The sequence below is a fragment of the Triticum urartu genome, chromosome 1 (genome assembly GCF_003073215.2).
Source record: "Triticum urartu cultivar G1812 chromosome 1, Tu2.1, whole genome shotgun sequence".
Classification (NCBI taxonomy): domain Eukaryota; kingdom Viridiplantae; phylum Streptophyta; class Magnoliopsida; order Poales; family Poaceae; genus Triticum; species Triticum urartu.
The window spans coordinates 5,644,538-5,660,861 of NC_053022.1; the positions used below are offsets into that span (position 1 = coordinate 5,644,538).

General features: G+C 44.2%; 1 protein-coding gene across 1 annotated transcript; it reads right to left on the bottom strand.

Moving 5' to 3' along the window:
• Positions 1-1,624: 1,624 nt before the first annotated feature.
• On the bottom strand, positions 1,625-8,528 carry LOC125532489 (myb-related protein P-like). The gene is made up of 3 exons (XM_048696547.1): positions 8,396-8,528; positions 8,132-8,261; positions 1,625-2,324 (listed from the first exon to the last, which is right to left on the bottom strand). Exons 1-3 carry the CDS (start codon positions 8,526-8,528, stop codon positions 1,625-1,627), a joined length of 963 nt encoding a protein of 320 aa, XP_048552504.1.
• Positions 8,529-16,324: the final 7,796 nt, after the last annotated feature.

Below are 16,324 nucleotides of genomic sequence, written 5' to 3' on the forward strand. Positions count from 1 at the left end.
ACTAATTAGGAGAGCAAGTCACCAATCTAACAACCTGTATAAGTACAAATTTATGTATTACTTCTAAAAACACATCCCTGTTATTCATAGGCAAACCTGTTTTAGAATAATCGAACAATGATGAATGAGCGTGGGTATAACATCCAAATTAGTCATATATTATGTGATAGATAATATCCACATGTATGTAAGCTTCTGCAGTAAGGAATTAGCACCTGATAAATAGCAATTTTGAAATTATTCCTATCAATTTACATGAGAAAGATTGAAATTACCACTGAAGATTGCTATAGACCAAAAAAAAAACTTTTCATCTTGGATGCTTACCAGATTAAACTACCCCTCGAAGCATGCCGTTGATAGGTGTCCTCCGGGGATCAGAGACGGCTAATAGTTCTTGTCAGGGTCCTATTGCTACGTGATGATCGAGGTAGGCCCCTACAGTGACACAATCGTCCGAGCTTTGACATGGATAGAAGCAGCCTGTGACGACATCAATCAAGCAGTTGGACATCAGCAACACAACAATCAGATGGAAGTTCTTGGTCGAGTTAGTAGTGTCTCATGTCGAGCTGTCCCGCTGCTGCTGCGCCGCCAGAATCCGTCCAGCATGAGCATCAAAGACGGAGGGATCTGACTATTCCCCACCTTGCACCACCTTAATTGGAGACTGGAAGGGACGATTATATGTGTTTTTATATTTGACTCATTTTTTATTACGGGAGGAGAGGAGTCTACCTCACGTGGGTGGAAGAGGTGGTGTTTTTGGAACTTGAATTGGATTTGAAACGCACCGGGACTCTCCATGAGACTTGTACTGTATTCAGCATTAGCCCTCATGTCCTTGCGTACGTACATCTATTTTGATGCTTTACAGATCAAGTATTTTAATCTATCACATCAGAGAATGTGTGGTGACTCGTTTCCAGATAAATTTTTCTATAATGCAGAAAAAGAAGTCCAGATTGATTAATATGCTGAAATCGTGGCATGATCAGATGCATTATTCTGCTCGGACTCGGTTTTTTTGTGTGGGTTGCTGGGACTCTTCCTTGTAGTTGGCAACCATACTATGAAGTCTCACGCCTGATTGTTTTGGGAAGATCTTTTTAATAGAAAAGGCATATGAATTGGATGATAGACGTGTCAAACTATATTGTGTGACATGCCAAATAGTTGTACATAACAATATTTGTATGTAACGCTATATCTTTAAAATCTAAGCCGTTAAAATCTAAAATTAACGATTGAGATAATTTAATCTATGTGGATGAACGTGGTGTCTTATTTTACTTACGTTTTAATTATATAATAGATAATAGATGGAGGGAGTAGATCCTACGGTAGCCTGTTTTCTCTATATTTTAGGTTGTATTAAAACCCAGCCAGCTCATCATTGTAGCTCTGAGATCCATTGCGGAAGGACCCTACCCATCCACGCCATCCAAGCCACACGACTGAGATCGTGCCCTCGCGTGGAAGCCACACGGCCGTCTTCTTCTCTGGGCTGCTGAAGATGTGACTGTGCCGCACGGAGGCTTGGAGGACTAGCACACATGACACATTTTTCTTCCTCCTCTATGGTTTGTGGCTACTCGTCTTGGTCATTTTGGGATTGATTCTCTTAGGACGCGTCAGAGAAGAGCCAACTGACGAACGACTCAAGCTTGTCTGACTCGGAGCCCGTTGTAATCTGCGGCTCAGCGGTCTGGAGCAGATCATTCTGGGCTTGCTGGTCGAATAGGTGGGACGCAAAACCCTCCCAGTCCATGTCCAGGAGATCCTCCACCCGAGGAGAGTGGCCTCCGTAGTCGATGCCAGTCAGCACACTAGCTGGCATGTCGCCAATGCTTGATAGCAGGGCCTCAATCTCCCTTCCCTCCTCCAAAATCCCAATCTGATCCATTGAGTTGTTGGCGTAGTTGGTCTCCAGGACATCACCATTCAGATCTACGGGGTCCATGCCCGTGGCCTCCTCGCTGCAGGGCATATCATCAGTGATGTTGTTAATGGGCTGGTTCTGGTCCGAGTCGCCCTGAGGTAGCCTTGATGTTGATGATGATATGGCACGGACCGGGCTACAGCCTTCCTTTGACTTCGTGGGCTCAGGCACCGGCTGCTTCTTCGTGCTGCTCCTGGGCGCCCGGCCGCCTCGCCGCTTGGAAGCGGCGGAAAGCCTGTTGATGTCGATGGTTATGGTGGTTTCGTTGCCAGCGGTGTACGTGTGCCGGAAGCTGTGGATCTGCCGACTGAGATGCGCGTTCCAGTAATTCTTGATCTCGTTGTCAGTCCGCCCTGGCATGTGGTTGGCGATCAGGGACCATCTGTGAGCCAGTTCAACAAAGTGCATGCTCGTCAATGAGAAATATTTAAATCTACATGGAAGACAGTATTTTACGAGCTAAGATAGTACTAATCAGAAACACCCGGCTGAGCGGACTAGTTAGAGAGTATAGCTTAGGATATAGATATATCCTCGACCGTATTGAGCGTTTATTGCATGGACCAAAAGAACCTGGCGCGGTGCTGACAGAAAGATCGACCACTGCACCTCCGATCCGACCGGTATGGACTGTTTTATCCTCGGTTTATAGGTAAGGCAAGTGGGCACGAATAAGATCTCGGCTTACACCCTATAAGCAGGTCCAATATAAGTTGAGTGTCCTAGCCGGGTGCAACACTCGGCTTACTATAAGCTGAGGCCAAATTTGTCCATGCTCAGTATTTTTGATACTCGGCTTTATATTATTTTCCTGTAATGGGCCGGTACATACTAGATAAAGTACAGTTGGAGTAGTATAACAAGTATATTCTACCATCTTTATTTAAGATGGAACCTATACCATCCAATCCTGTCTAGGTACACATACTGTTCTTCGATGTATCCTCAAGTTCTAGAGTGTAACAGTAGGTGTTCCTCTTCACATGCAATTCAGCAAGGATGTCCTAGCTAGACCTTGCCCAACTCTCGCCGTGCTTCGGTGCTTGGACCCCATCACCGCCCTACCATCGATGATGTATGTGCTATTGTACTTAAGTGCCTGAACTAATCGGATACTGGAACCAGGCACCACTCTACCGCGAAATAATTCAGCGAAGGTCTCGTAGGTCTCGAGGATCAGATGGTTTACCTCTGGCATTGATAGTGCCATTTTACAAGTTTATGCCCAAACTAATTTGTAAGCTCTTTAATTAGTTATATTATCACTCATGTTTCATTGCTGGTACAGTTAATATGACCGACACAAATGTGGCGAGCATCATTGTAGGAACATGGGCACACGATCATGAACCATGCGATTTCTGGCTGGAAAGGACCAGTACGCATTCTCCATCACTGGGATTAGCATCAATCACCTCAGCTGGACAGCAATGTCATGTTCGGCATGGTTTTGTGCACTTTGCAAGATCCACACAGCACCACCAAGTACATTGACAACTACTGATGTCGAGAGCTGAGGTCCAGGGTTCTACTAGACTACTAGCAGCTGCCCTCTCTAGTGTACACTGACCTTTCTGATAGAGTGAGGACGTCTTGAGCACAGCACCAGATTCTGCTGTCCCACAAATATTAGAAATTAATGGTTTAGTGTACCCCCTCTTCTTTAAAACTTTAGACGTTCAATGAAACATACATCACAATCACGAATAGATCTGATCATTGAAACGTATATCATACATCACAATTATGAAGCCAACACGTTGGTTTAATGTTTAATGATTGTTGCATTAAACATCTAATAATCATTGATTTAGTAAACCTGTTCTTACTTTAAAACATATATAGCCAACAATTTACTATGCGTGGACTGCCTAGAAAAGGAGAACAGATATATAACTATCAGTTTTGCTAGAACTCATCTAGATGAGATATAATTTGGTCTCATTCACTTTTTATAGCCATTGGATGTGATGCTATAAGATGCGTGTGTGCTGACGTGGGTTGTATCTATTCTTGTTTTCGAAGTGAATGAGACCAAATTATATCTCATCTAGATGAGTTCTAGGTACTCCCACTATAACTATTGGGTGTTGCCTTTTGTATGTCAGCCAGTATTACATCCTATCTTGCATACAAGAGGATCGAAACTATATCTTTTGTGCGGTAAAATAAAATTAATTGATGGATCGAAGTTAAAAATAAATAAACACTGATTTTGAACACTGACCCACTTCACAGGTGCAAAGGTTAGATGTGATTGGATCCATAGTCTCCTCTTTTTCAGAACGAAAACAAGTGGATTGTATTTAAGAATGACGGTGATAGAGTTTCCGGATTTACCAAAGTGTGAGAGATTTAATAGAAGTTCAGTCAATGCACGAACGCAACCTTTGTCAATGTGTATGTTGTTGGATTTTTACCGCATAGTTAAGAGAATATATAGTGATAAACCGAGTGCATGGCAAACACGAAACCCAAGGTTTTTTTGCCAAGTCTTGTCACGTGAGAGTAGAGAAACTAAGTCGATGAAGAGATAGTACACTATTTTTGTACAATTATGTGGGCCATACAATCGTATAGTCGAGAGAAACTGCCTTTAATCTATAGGGACACAACATTAAGCCAACACTAAATGTGAAAAGGAGTGAAAAGGGGGATCACTAATTTATATTACGTGTTCCTTTTCGGTCAACTATGATAAGGAACTATGAAAGCATATATTATTTCTAGGTATGAAATGAATATAGCATCAGTTAAAATTAAAAGCATATATTAGTACAATATCATTAGCAGATTAACACACAGACGTTTACTACAATAAGTTCCTCAAATTTGTATGTAACTATCTACAACTTAATTCCTTTTTTTAAACCAGCAAAATATATATAAGAATATAACATTAATGGAAAATCAGTGTTTTTTCTTGGCATGCTTAATTTTTCCTTGGTCCTATTTTCCAAAGAGAATAAATTATCAACTTTAAATTTTCATTTATAAAAAGTATAATGTGACTTCGTTTATAAATAGTTGTTTTATATACTCACATATTCTCCAATGTTATTCTTTGACCCCTTTCCAACATTTTCTGTAGAGAAGCAATGCAAATTTATACAATGAAAATATTTTCATTGAAAATACAATGATGTATATATATTTGTGTGTATAGATATAGATATAGGTAAATTGTTTGGGGCACCTAGGTGCCTCAGCACCTAGCTTTTAATAGCTCGCATGTCAACCCATTTGCATTTATTGATTTGAAAAGAACAAAAACACACGGGATGGAGAGAGAATAACAGAATAAAAAGGAAAGACATATATACAAGTTTACATGCATCCTCTTTAGATTGAGGTATACATACATGTACACACAATGTGACTCGCCAGCTTGCGGACGTTCTACGAACAGATGAATACATGTCCACATAAAAATTGATACCTTCATAGGTATCCATCACAAAATATTTTTATTATTTATATCAACAAATTGTGCACCGACCCCAAATAATAGAGACATACCCGTGGTAAATATACCAACTAATGAAATTATGTACATATGCGGGTATGTATATATCCAATGATTTATTCTAGGTTCTAGCTAGTAAGAAATTATTTGAATACATGGATATGTATATACCTAGGGACAAAATTATATACATACGTGGGTGTGCATATACCTACTAACGAAAACATGTACATATGCGGGTATTCATATGCCAACTAACGAAATTATGTATATATGCGGGTACCATGCAAAAAAGTACATGTATGTATATACCCAACTATGTGGTGGTAATGTATATACGCAGTACTAAAATTACATATCATACTAGGGTATTTATATACCTTGTGATTTATTCTACCAATCAATAAGTGCTATATAAGGACGTAATAAATGTTGATTTTTATTCACTATGATATTTTAATCTCTTTCCTTTTCTATGATGTGACATGCATGCATGAGATGTTAAAATAATTAAAGTCTGCCAGAGTAACTAGTAATTAAGGCATTTACATTGGTTTTTAGATCAGCCACTAAACATGATCCAATGGTGGAGAGGAAAGGTGCCCAGGCACCTGGGTGTCTCAAGCGGCCTAGGGATGCCATGGAATGAAAATTCGGAGGCGATTCATCTGGCATGTCATACTAAGAATACACATTATTAACTCAATGTTGTGAGATTAGATGGAATAATGGGACAATCAATAGTTCTTTTTTTTTTATATGGTATATCATCACATGGTTTTAAAGTTTTCATCACCGAGTAGAATATGGGTTTTGTATGTTCTACCAGTACACAGTTTCAAATTTGAACGTCGACTAGATCAATTCATCAGTTACTGAACCAACATATAATTAGTACATGTGAAAGCCGTACACTGTTGTGAAATTACATGAGCACAAAGAGTTTAAGATTTTGCTGCGAGACACCATTTTCGTCTCCTTACTGGGCTGACAGGTTGGTTTTCATGGCTTTCTATGTTCATAGTAAGGAAGTCGTCTGAAAATAGAACTACACACATAAATTTCAACAGAAAATAGTAGGATAACATATGTTCTTGGAAGGGTAAGATTGTGCCGGCTACATTTTATTGTTAAACGTGACACAAACTAAGAGAGGAGTATACTGTTGGGACAAACCCGGTTCGGCGTCGAACGCCAAGTAGTCTCCAGCGACACGAACGCCGGACAAACCTCTATCTCTCTTGCACTCGCTCAGATGGAGGTGGAAGATGATGAGGAATACATTGGATTTTCGGGCGACAAACATCCCGCCACACGAACGGCGCCATGCCAACGCACAACGGTTTCTTTTTTCTTTCGAGCTCAAATTCGCTCGGCACTGCACCGTATAACAATGGACTGGATTTCATGACTTAAGTAGCCAGACACACCGGCCACCACGCAGCCACTCTGGCATGCGCGCACACATGACCGGTCACTAACTCCACGTAGACGCGCTAACTAACTCAACTCACGGACGGCTTCCTAGCCTGCGGGACGCAGCGTCCAGGCTTCCGCTGCGCTAGCTGCGCACGCACGCACGACCGCCTGGCGACTCGCTTGCCTCGAACGGGAACACGGCCGGGCTCATACCACCGTGACACACACTGCCACTGCCACAGACGCAGACACCTACGGACATGACACGCACGCACACTGATTATCGGCTTATTCCTAACACTCACCTCCTAAGCCATGAACTACAGGAGGGAGGGACTGTCGTCGTCGATGTCGCCATGTATACCTGGCCATCTGTCTTCTCGGACCCCGCTTCAAGACGTTGCACCGCTTTGCTGCAGCCTCCGCCGCCACGCAACACCTCCGCCGCCACGCCGCCGTGTGTCATGCCGCACCACACTGCGCCGTGCCGCCGCATCCACGACCTCTCCACCATCACGCAGTGGCTTCACGGCCGCGGCGCTCGCCGCGTGTTGTGCCGCATCACGCAACGCCGTGCCGCCGTGTCCGCGGCCTCTGCAACACCACGCAGCGCCTCTGCAGCCGCCGCGGACTCATTGCACGCCACGGCCCGAATCTTGATGCTCTGAATACCAAATGTTGGGACAAACCCGGTTCGGCATTGCACGCTGAGTAGCCTCCGGCGACACGAACGCCGGACGAACTTCTATCTCTCTCGCACTCGCTCGGACGGAGGTGAAAGATGATGAGGAGGACACTGGATTTTCCGCCGACAAACATCCCACCGCACGAACGGTGCCAGGCCGACGAACGGCGTTTTTTTTCTTTCTAGCTCAAACTCGCTCGGCATCACACCGTACAAAAATGAACTGAATTACATGACAAGTAATCAGACACACCGGCCACCATGCAGCCACTCTGGCATGCGCCCACACTTGTCCGGCCACTAACTCCACGTAACTAACTTCATCCATCTAAACAACCTAGACGCGCTAATTAACTCAGCTCACGGCCGCCTTTATAGCCCGCGGGACGCAGCGCCCGCGCTTCCGCTTTGCGAGCTGCGCGCGCACACACGAGCGTCTGACGACTCGCTCGTGTCGAACGGAGACATGGGCTCATACCACCGTGACACACGCTGCCACAGACACATACGCCTACCGACATGGCACTTCCACGAACCAGTGCCCGGCTCGACCAGCACGCACACGCACGCACACTTATCATATATATACTGGTAGCGGTATCCACATAGAGACCCATACCTGTTGCCAAGGGTGGCATGCAGCTTGACGATGAGATCGTCCTCCTCCCTAGAGAATTTGCCCCTTCTCACCTTGTCTGTCAGGTAGTTGAGCCACCGCAGCCTGCAGCTCTTGCCACACCTGAGTAGCCCTATATGCATACCAACCGAAGCAGCAGGGACATGTTACCATATGTAGCACGTACATGTTATCTCTTATCATTAAGATTTAATTAATTAATTAGTAGCTGCCAAGAACAAGCAAAACAGCTTATGCCATATTTACCCGCATTCTTGGGCAGAGACCTCCATAAGCCCTCGCCGTGCCGAGCAATATATTTTGCGAGTATATGGTCCTCCTCCGCCGTCCACCTTCCTCGCTTCAGCCCAACCTTCTGGCAGCAAGGTGCCCTCCCCATCCTCTCGATCGATAGATCTTGTCAGTTGAAAGGGGTAGCCCGGTTCCAAAGAAGTTGCTACTCCACGTATGTATAAAAAGGAGTTGGTGTGTGAGATCAAGCTAGGGACGGGTAGACTTATTATAGCTTGATCAAAGCCTGGGCCAATTATTAGTTCGTGATAACAGGCGACAATATATATTAGCTCCAAGAGCGGTAGCTAAGGTACTAGCTACGAGAGCTACGAGTGATGACTCTCTCTCTCTCTCTCTCTAGAGCAAGACTAGGCGTCATCTTGTACCTGCACGTAGTGGCCGTGTGGCTGTCTGACTGTGGAGGCCCCGTGGCACCAAGGCTCACCACCATTCCTTGCGTGGCCTCGCCAGCGACCACGTTGTCACACACATCGTCGGTCGCTCAATTGTACATATTTTTTGTGATGACCCAGACTGTTATATGTGTGCATGTAATCGTAAAGCTAGTGTTTCTGCTTCAGTAATTATTATCTAAATACTATTACAAGTTTTAAACAGCGGGTCATGCATGCTACTTAGCGGTGGCATGCTATGCCGGAGCTATAGCGAAGCTAAGCCCGACTTAAGGCTTCTTTGATTTAAAATACTCTCAATCAAATTTTGAAGGATTTTAATCCTTCGGAATATTTCTTATCCCGTTTTTTCACTCGTAGGATTGCAAAGCAAAGTTTTTTTCCTTAGGCGGATTCATTTGCACTTGATCTCAAAGAAATTTCCCGCCCACTCCAAGCTCTTTCAAAGAATCCTACGTTTTTCCTGTGTACCATCAAACATCCTTACAATTCTGTAGTATTTAAGGTGGCATGCCACACTATTCCTAAAAAGAATTTATCCATGTATTTTGGAATTCTTGCGAATCGGAGAGGTCGTTTTCGATAAATTATGAAAAATGAAGAAATAAGCATACAATTAATAGGCATCATATTTTATATATCACATATACTTGACGTAAACATGTTCATGCATCAAAAGACAAGCACTGATCATGCAGCGTAATTCAACCAACAAGCTTTTCACTAGTGCATCACATATAAACTACATGAATCCGCTAATTCTCCATCAACCGTAAACATACGGCAAAGGCCTAAAAATAGACGGTAAAGAATTCGCCTTCAGTTTGCTGACAACAAAGATATTCGACAAAGTATAAATCGGCAAAGAGCCGCTTTACCATCGGCTAAAAAAAGACAAACGACAAAGACTTCGCCGTCAGCGAAGGTACGTCTTTGCCGTTAGCGAAAGTACGTCTTTGCCATCAGTTGTATATCCAGAGACAACAAAGATAATAGTAAAATATTAAAAACAAAGCAATTGTCTGGGAGGTTGTGGTCGCCGGCCAGGGCATCGCAGCTCCTCCTCACCGCCGACCCATGGTGGTGGCCCAGCAGGAGGCCCTCTCCTGGAGGTGGCTCGGTTCGGCTCCGCCGAGCATAGGAGCTGGTGGGGCGAGAGAGGCGACCCAATAGAAGGCCCTCCACGCCGTGCGACCTAACTGGCAGTGCAAGGGAGGGGCGGCGCATCACCGCAGCTCCTCCCTGTCGAGGGCCCATGGAGGCGGCACAACAATACGCCCTCCCAGGTTGTGGCTCGGTGTGGCTCTGCCGTGCGACCCCGCCAGCGGGATGAGGAAGTGGCAGGGCGCGGCTTCTCTGAGGCACATTGCTATTGATGTGGCTCGCTGGAGCTCCTCCCGGGAGGCAACTCAGCAGAGGGTCATCCATGGCTCGGCTGCAGCTCTGCCACAAGCAGAGCCCCTCCACGCATCGCGACCCCACTGGGGGCAGGATGCATCGTCGTTCGTAGCGCTTTCTCGCCTGGGTGGAGAAGAGATTTTTCGATAAAGGGGGTTTCATTGAATTGATATATCGAGCTGATACAATCGCATCTAAAGAATGCCCGGCCTCTACATAACTTGATGCACACAGCCAAAAAGTCCAACCGACCCAAAAAAATCGTTTTACAACTTAAAAAGATAAATTAGTCCAAGCCTATGATGTGGCAGATTCTATCCGGAGATCACACCGCCATCCATGGGGGAGAAAACCTCCCTGGCCGTACGCTCAAGCCGCGTAGACGCCATCATCAAAAGGTCCCTGTCCTCCGGCCTCTGCAGGATAGACCAAGTACGGAGCCATCGCATACATACATAAATAACCTGCATAGGAGAGAAGAGATGGGGAAAGGAGAGCAAGAGAGAGAGAGAGAGAGAGACCAGTGGTGGGTAGTGCACGTGGTGGGGGTGGGCTTCCCTGCCATGTCACCGATCTTTGGGAGGTAGAGCCGGACCAATAGGAAGCAAGTACAATTTTCACTACGTCATTGGTCAGCGTAGTGTGTTTTCTCTTACCCGTGAGTAAAAAAAACAGACGACAAAGTTTGTCTTTACCATCAACAACATGAAGGCAAAAAGTGGTCTTTGCCGTTAGCCCTGATGAAAAAACTGACGGCAAAGAGCTCCACAGATGGCAAATTGCATGACTCCTATAGTGATATAAAAATTATGTGTAAGAATAAGGCAACAAATTGGCCCATTGCAACGTGATTTCAGCAATTTGAGAAATTTCTGGCCTAGCAGCTGCTTAATGGCCTAAATGACACCAAATTTAGTGAGCCACCACATGCAATTCCAGCTGGTCTGCTCTTTTGTCAATTCATCCAACCTTGTATGATTCATATTAGTATTTGTTTTAGTATTTCTGACTTGGAAATACTAACTTGGGTGTTTTCTATTTAATATATTCCAAAATATAGCTAATTTGTGTAAAAGTCATACAACATATTTTTACGTAAGATTCCAAAATCTTGATATTCATTAACGAAGTATATAAAAAAATATGCTAATATCTACAATACAAAATATAACATGCTTCAAAAATATATTTTATGATGAATCTAACGAAACTGATTTGATGTTGTACATAATAATTTCCCCCTATGAATCTGGTCATACATAAAAAAAGTTAACTTAGACAAAGCTAAAATCTCTGGGCAAACAAAAGGAGCATCACCGATGCAGTTAATAATACACGCCAGTGACCTGCCATTATAACAGACGATGTGCACCACTTCTGGAGAACTTGGTGTCCACTGCAATAATGACATCCTATACTGACGTGCTTCTCCTGACCATATGGGAGGACGACATCCTATCCACCGACAAGACACGAAGAAATTGAAGCCATCCTCCATTTCACCATGCATAGCTGGAGAAGAGTTCGGGGCAGCAAGGCGAAGTTGGTAGAGTGGCGAGCAATGAGAGAGAAGACCATACGATGGGTTATGCCAGGAGAGGCCAAGTTGGTTGGCAGGTCCATGTGGTGATAGTGCTAGCTCCGAGGTGGATGCTTTATTAAAGCAAGCAGTCAACAAATACGTAATTTGATACAAGCTCATAAAATGAGCAGAAGTAAAACAAAACTCGCAACAACCGTCATAAATAGGACCGGATGACTAAACATCTATCCTACTCCCCCGTCCGGTGAAGAGTGTAAGTACATGATACTTGCACCTTTGGAGGGAGTATTATTGAATCCTAATTTGAAACCGTCACCTAAACCAATTGTAAGTACATGATATTTGCACCTTTGGAGGGAGTATTATTGAATCTTAATTTGAAAACGAGCTCTGTTGGCAGTTTCGCACTGAGGTTAAATTTATGCCTTTTGCCGAGGGATGCTTGAGTTCGCTAGAAGGCGGAGTTGTGATCGCACAAATCCTAGTAGAGTAGAGTACTTTTCTGAGAGGGACCACTTCCAGTATTCCATACAAGTCATTATTACCTACACGAGTGATTGAGATACTGCTATTTACGTGGCCTGATGAGAATTTGGTAAGACTACCTACTCAGCTACACAGCCCCATATCTCATAGGTTTTCTCCTGAGGACACACGTACTTGTCGTCCAAGCCGTCATGCAAGTTTATAATATACGCAACATTAAAATCTAATCAAATCAAACAATGGTTCCTCAAAATCTTCAAAATAGCATACATTATATGGATATAAAAAAGGGGATCGGAGGAGGGTACCTTCTAGGATGAATTGGTGAAGGAATCCACGGACCAAATCGTCAGATCTGATGGATTTGGGAGAGGGGATTGAGAGAGGTAGTGGAGAGGGCCGCCGCCGCGGCTTCTTCTGTTCTGTAACTGCTGCAATGGGTTGGGTGGGGGAGGAGAGGGCCGCCGCGGCTGATATAAGTCACAGTGCAGCGCCCGACGGCTAGGCGCTGCACTGCTGGGTGCGGGGCCCAGGGCTGCCATGGTGGACTGGCGTGCAACGCCCCCGAGTTAGGTGTTGCACCGTAGGATGTGGCGCCTGTGTGGCGGGCGCTACACAAAAAGGTCAGAGACGTGAAATAGTTTCACGACCAGTTTATTTTATGAATTGATTTCATCCCAAGATCAAAATTGTCAAATTTGCCACCATTCGACGCCTAACTGGTTCCTAGCACTATGACTACGAGATACTGAACCCCACCTACGGTGCCAGAGAAAGCACCACGAGATGGCAGAGGGCCTCACCGCCTGAAACTGCCAATGGAGCTTGTTTTCAAATTTCAAATTTCCTTAACGCAATTTTTTTTGAAATTTTCTGTGCACACATGTATACTAAGTATGTGCGAAATTTCACAACGTTATACTTTCACATGTGATATATAGAAAAAAGACAAATAGATATTTCTAAAATTGGCCTTTTATTTTGTTGTTGGTCCTAAATTTTATATTTTTACAACCTACAAATCACAATATTTTTAAGCAAAATTTCATACATTTATTTGGAACACATATATCTTTCCATGAAAAAAGGTTTATGTTTTAAACTTTTAAATATGCTTTCGAATTTTTTAAAATACCAAGCTCTGTGGATGCCGAGCACCAAAGTCTACACTCCCTCGTCGACCAGCGTCCATCGATGCTCGTCGATGGACGAGCTAGGGACACTAGACACAGATCCGTCCGCGGATGGAACAACACAGATCCGCTGATGGAATCACCGCATGCAGCAAAAACATTTCTATATTATCCCGCAAGGCTACAGCCACATCCGGCCGCTGATTGGGGGATTTGTAGGTAACAATGCAAATATATAAGCCATCACCATCAAATCCAAAACCAGTTTTTTCTAAACACGTGAACTAAAAAGTTTCGTATTTTATCTATTTTCCGATAAAAGCGGCTTTTAGTAACAGGAAATGTACCATCATTAGGATATAAAGCATGATGAGCAACACACGGTCTCTGCACAAGTAGAATGCACACGGTCAAACACCAATGGTCTGACGAAAGATTAAAAAAACAAAATATCGATAACAGTAGAATCCTAAGAAATACAGTTAATGAACCTACTTGAAAAAACGTTCAACCAATGACCAGAAACAGTGTTTTATATACTCACACATTCTCCAATGTTATTCTTTGACCCTTTTCCGACATTTTCTGTTGAGAAGTATTGAAAATTTATACAATGCAAATATTTTCATGGAAAATACAATGATCTATATATATTGAAAGTACATTACAGAAGATTATTTTAAACCAATTAGGATCTCAGGTCAATCACTTATTGTGTGTGCGTGAGCTGGGGCTCGTTGTTATGCAATATTAATTTGATACCTATGTATATATAAACAATAAAACTTTGGATGAGACAAGCGTCTATATTATTATACATGATAATAATGCTATGGAATGAAAATTAGGGGGCGAGTCATCTTGCATGTCATACTGAGAACGTTATTAACTCAATGTTGTGAGATTAGATGGAATCATGGGACAATCAAATAGTTTTTGTATGTTCTATCAGTACATACTTTGAAGTTTGAACATCAACTAGATCAATTCATCATTTACTGAACCAATATACACTACCAGAAATTAGACTTTTACCAGCGGCTAATCATCGTCTGCCAAGTTTTCCCCTAGCGGCGGCTAGGGTTTCGTCTCCTCGCTGGCGATCTCCTGTCGGCGAGTTCCTACCCAACAAATCTTCGATCCCCTACCATAGGGCTCCTCCCCAGAGTAGGGTTCTCCTGTCCACCAATCAATTCCACGTCTTCATCGTCGTGATGAGCACCGCGACAGATGCGCAGTCCGGGACCAGCGGAGGCGGCAAAGAGGACATGAGATCAAATCTGGATGATTTCATGGAACAACTGAATCTAGAGGATGAAGAGTTCGACGATCTAGTTATCGACGAAGATGATCAGGAGATCAATGAAAGTGTGCGATGGCTTGCCCTAGCTAGGGTTCATACGGAGAAGTCCTTTAGCCACACGGCCTTCTACAAGGATATGCGCGCGGCCTGGAACCCGACGCAACAAGTAAGATTTCGACCAGTCGGCCCCAAATTGTTCATTGTTCAGGCATCCTGCCTCGGCGACTACGAACGCATGATCGATCAGGGACCATGGCTGTTCAGGAACTCTGCGGTTCTGATGTGTCCCTATGATGGATTCACTAAGGCGGAGGAGGTCCCAATGTTTTTTATGCCGATATGGCTTCAGATTCATAAACTTACTGAGGGTTTCTGCAAAGTTAGCATTGTTGAGCATCTGTTGAGGAATTCAGGGGAAATCTTGGATATGAGGTTGAACGACAATGTTCGCGGTGACTATGTTAGAATCAGGGTGCGCCATGACGTGCGCATGCCCTTTACTATGTTCGTGAGTATTGTCAGAGGCAAGGAACGACAAGTGTTCCTAGTGAGATACGAGAAACTAGCTCGCTTTTGTAGCGTTTGTGGCATCATTGGCCATGAGTACAAGGAGTGTGGGTCGGGGATCCATGATGAGAAGAGCAAGAAATTTGGGGCATGGTTGTATGCAGATGGCCCGAACAAGCAAAAGAATGAGGGATCATATGATCGGGGGGGGGGGTGGATATACTCAAACTCCCAAGTCCAGTCATAAATCAGGGAAGGTTGTTGTTGATCCCGAGGTTATGGACACGGCCTCTAGCCCCTCAAAGGTGCCTCAGGCAGTGGAAAGGATTGATAACACATCAAGGAAGAGGTTAGCGATGGATGGTGTGGACACCTCTATTAATAAGGCACAAACAGCAAAGGAAGCGACCCTTGCCCTAACTCTGGGTAAGGGAGAGGACAGTGGCGGTGCTATGTCACCCAGCAGCAGTAATGGCAGTAAGCGTGCGAGAGTGGACTCTGAAGATAAAAGATCGGCGGCCTCCTTCGAGGAGGACCGCCGGACACAATGAGTTCGCTAATCTGGAACTGCCGGGGGGGGGGGGACCGCCGGACAGTTCGTGAGGTCTTGGCCCTCTATAAAGCCAATTCCGCGGGGCTTGTTTTCCTTTCTAAAACTAGACAAGCCTCTAGTAAGATGGAGAAGCTTAAGTGGAGACTAAGAATGAAGGGTTTTGCTGGAGTTTCTAGCGATGGCCTCAGTGGGGGCCTTGCGCTATACTGGGACGAGAACCTTCAAGTTACAGTTCTTGATTCATGTGCACGGTTTATAGACGTGCGGATTGTTGACGGGGCGAATGATAGGTCTTGGAGAACAACTTATGTATACGGTGAACCGAGGACAGAAAATCGGCATCGTATGTGGAGCTTACTATCCAGTTTAAGAGCAGTGTCTGCAGAACCATGGTTAGTTTGTGGAGACTTCAACGAGGCAATATGGCAACATAAGCATTTTTCTCATACGCAGCGGTGCGAGACACAAATGCAACTGTTTCGTGACTGTTTGCTGTCGTGCGAACTAATGGACCTGGGCTTTACCGGTACTCCTTTCACATACGATAATTGTTGGAAATATGCCCT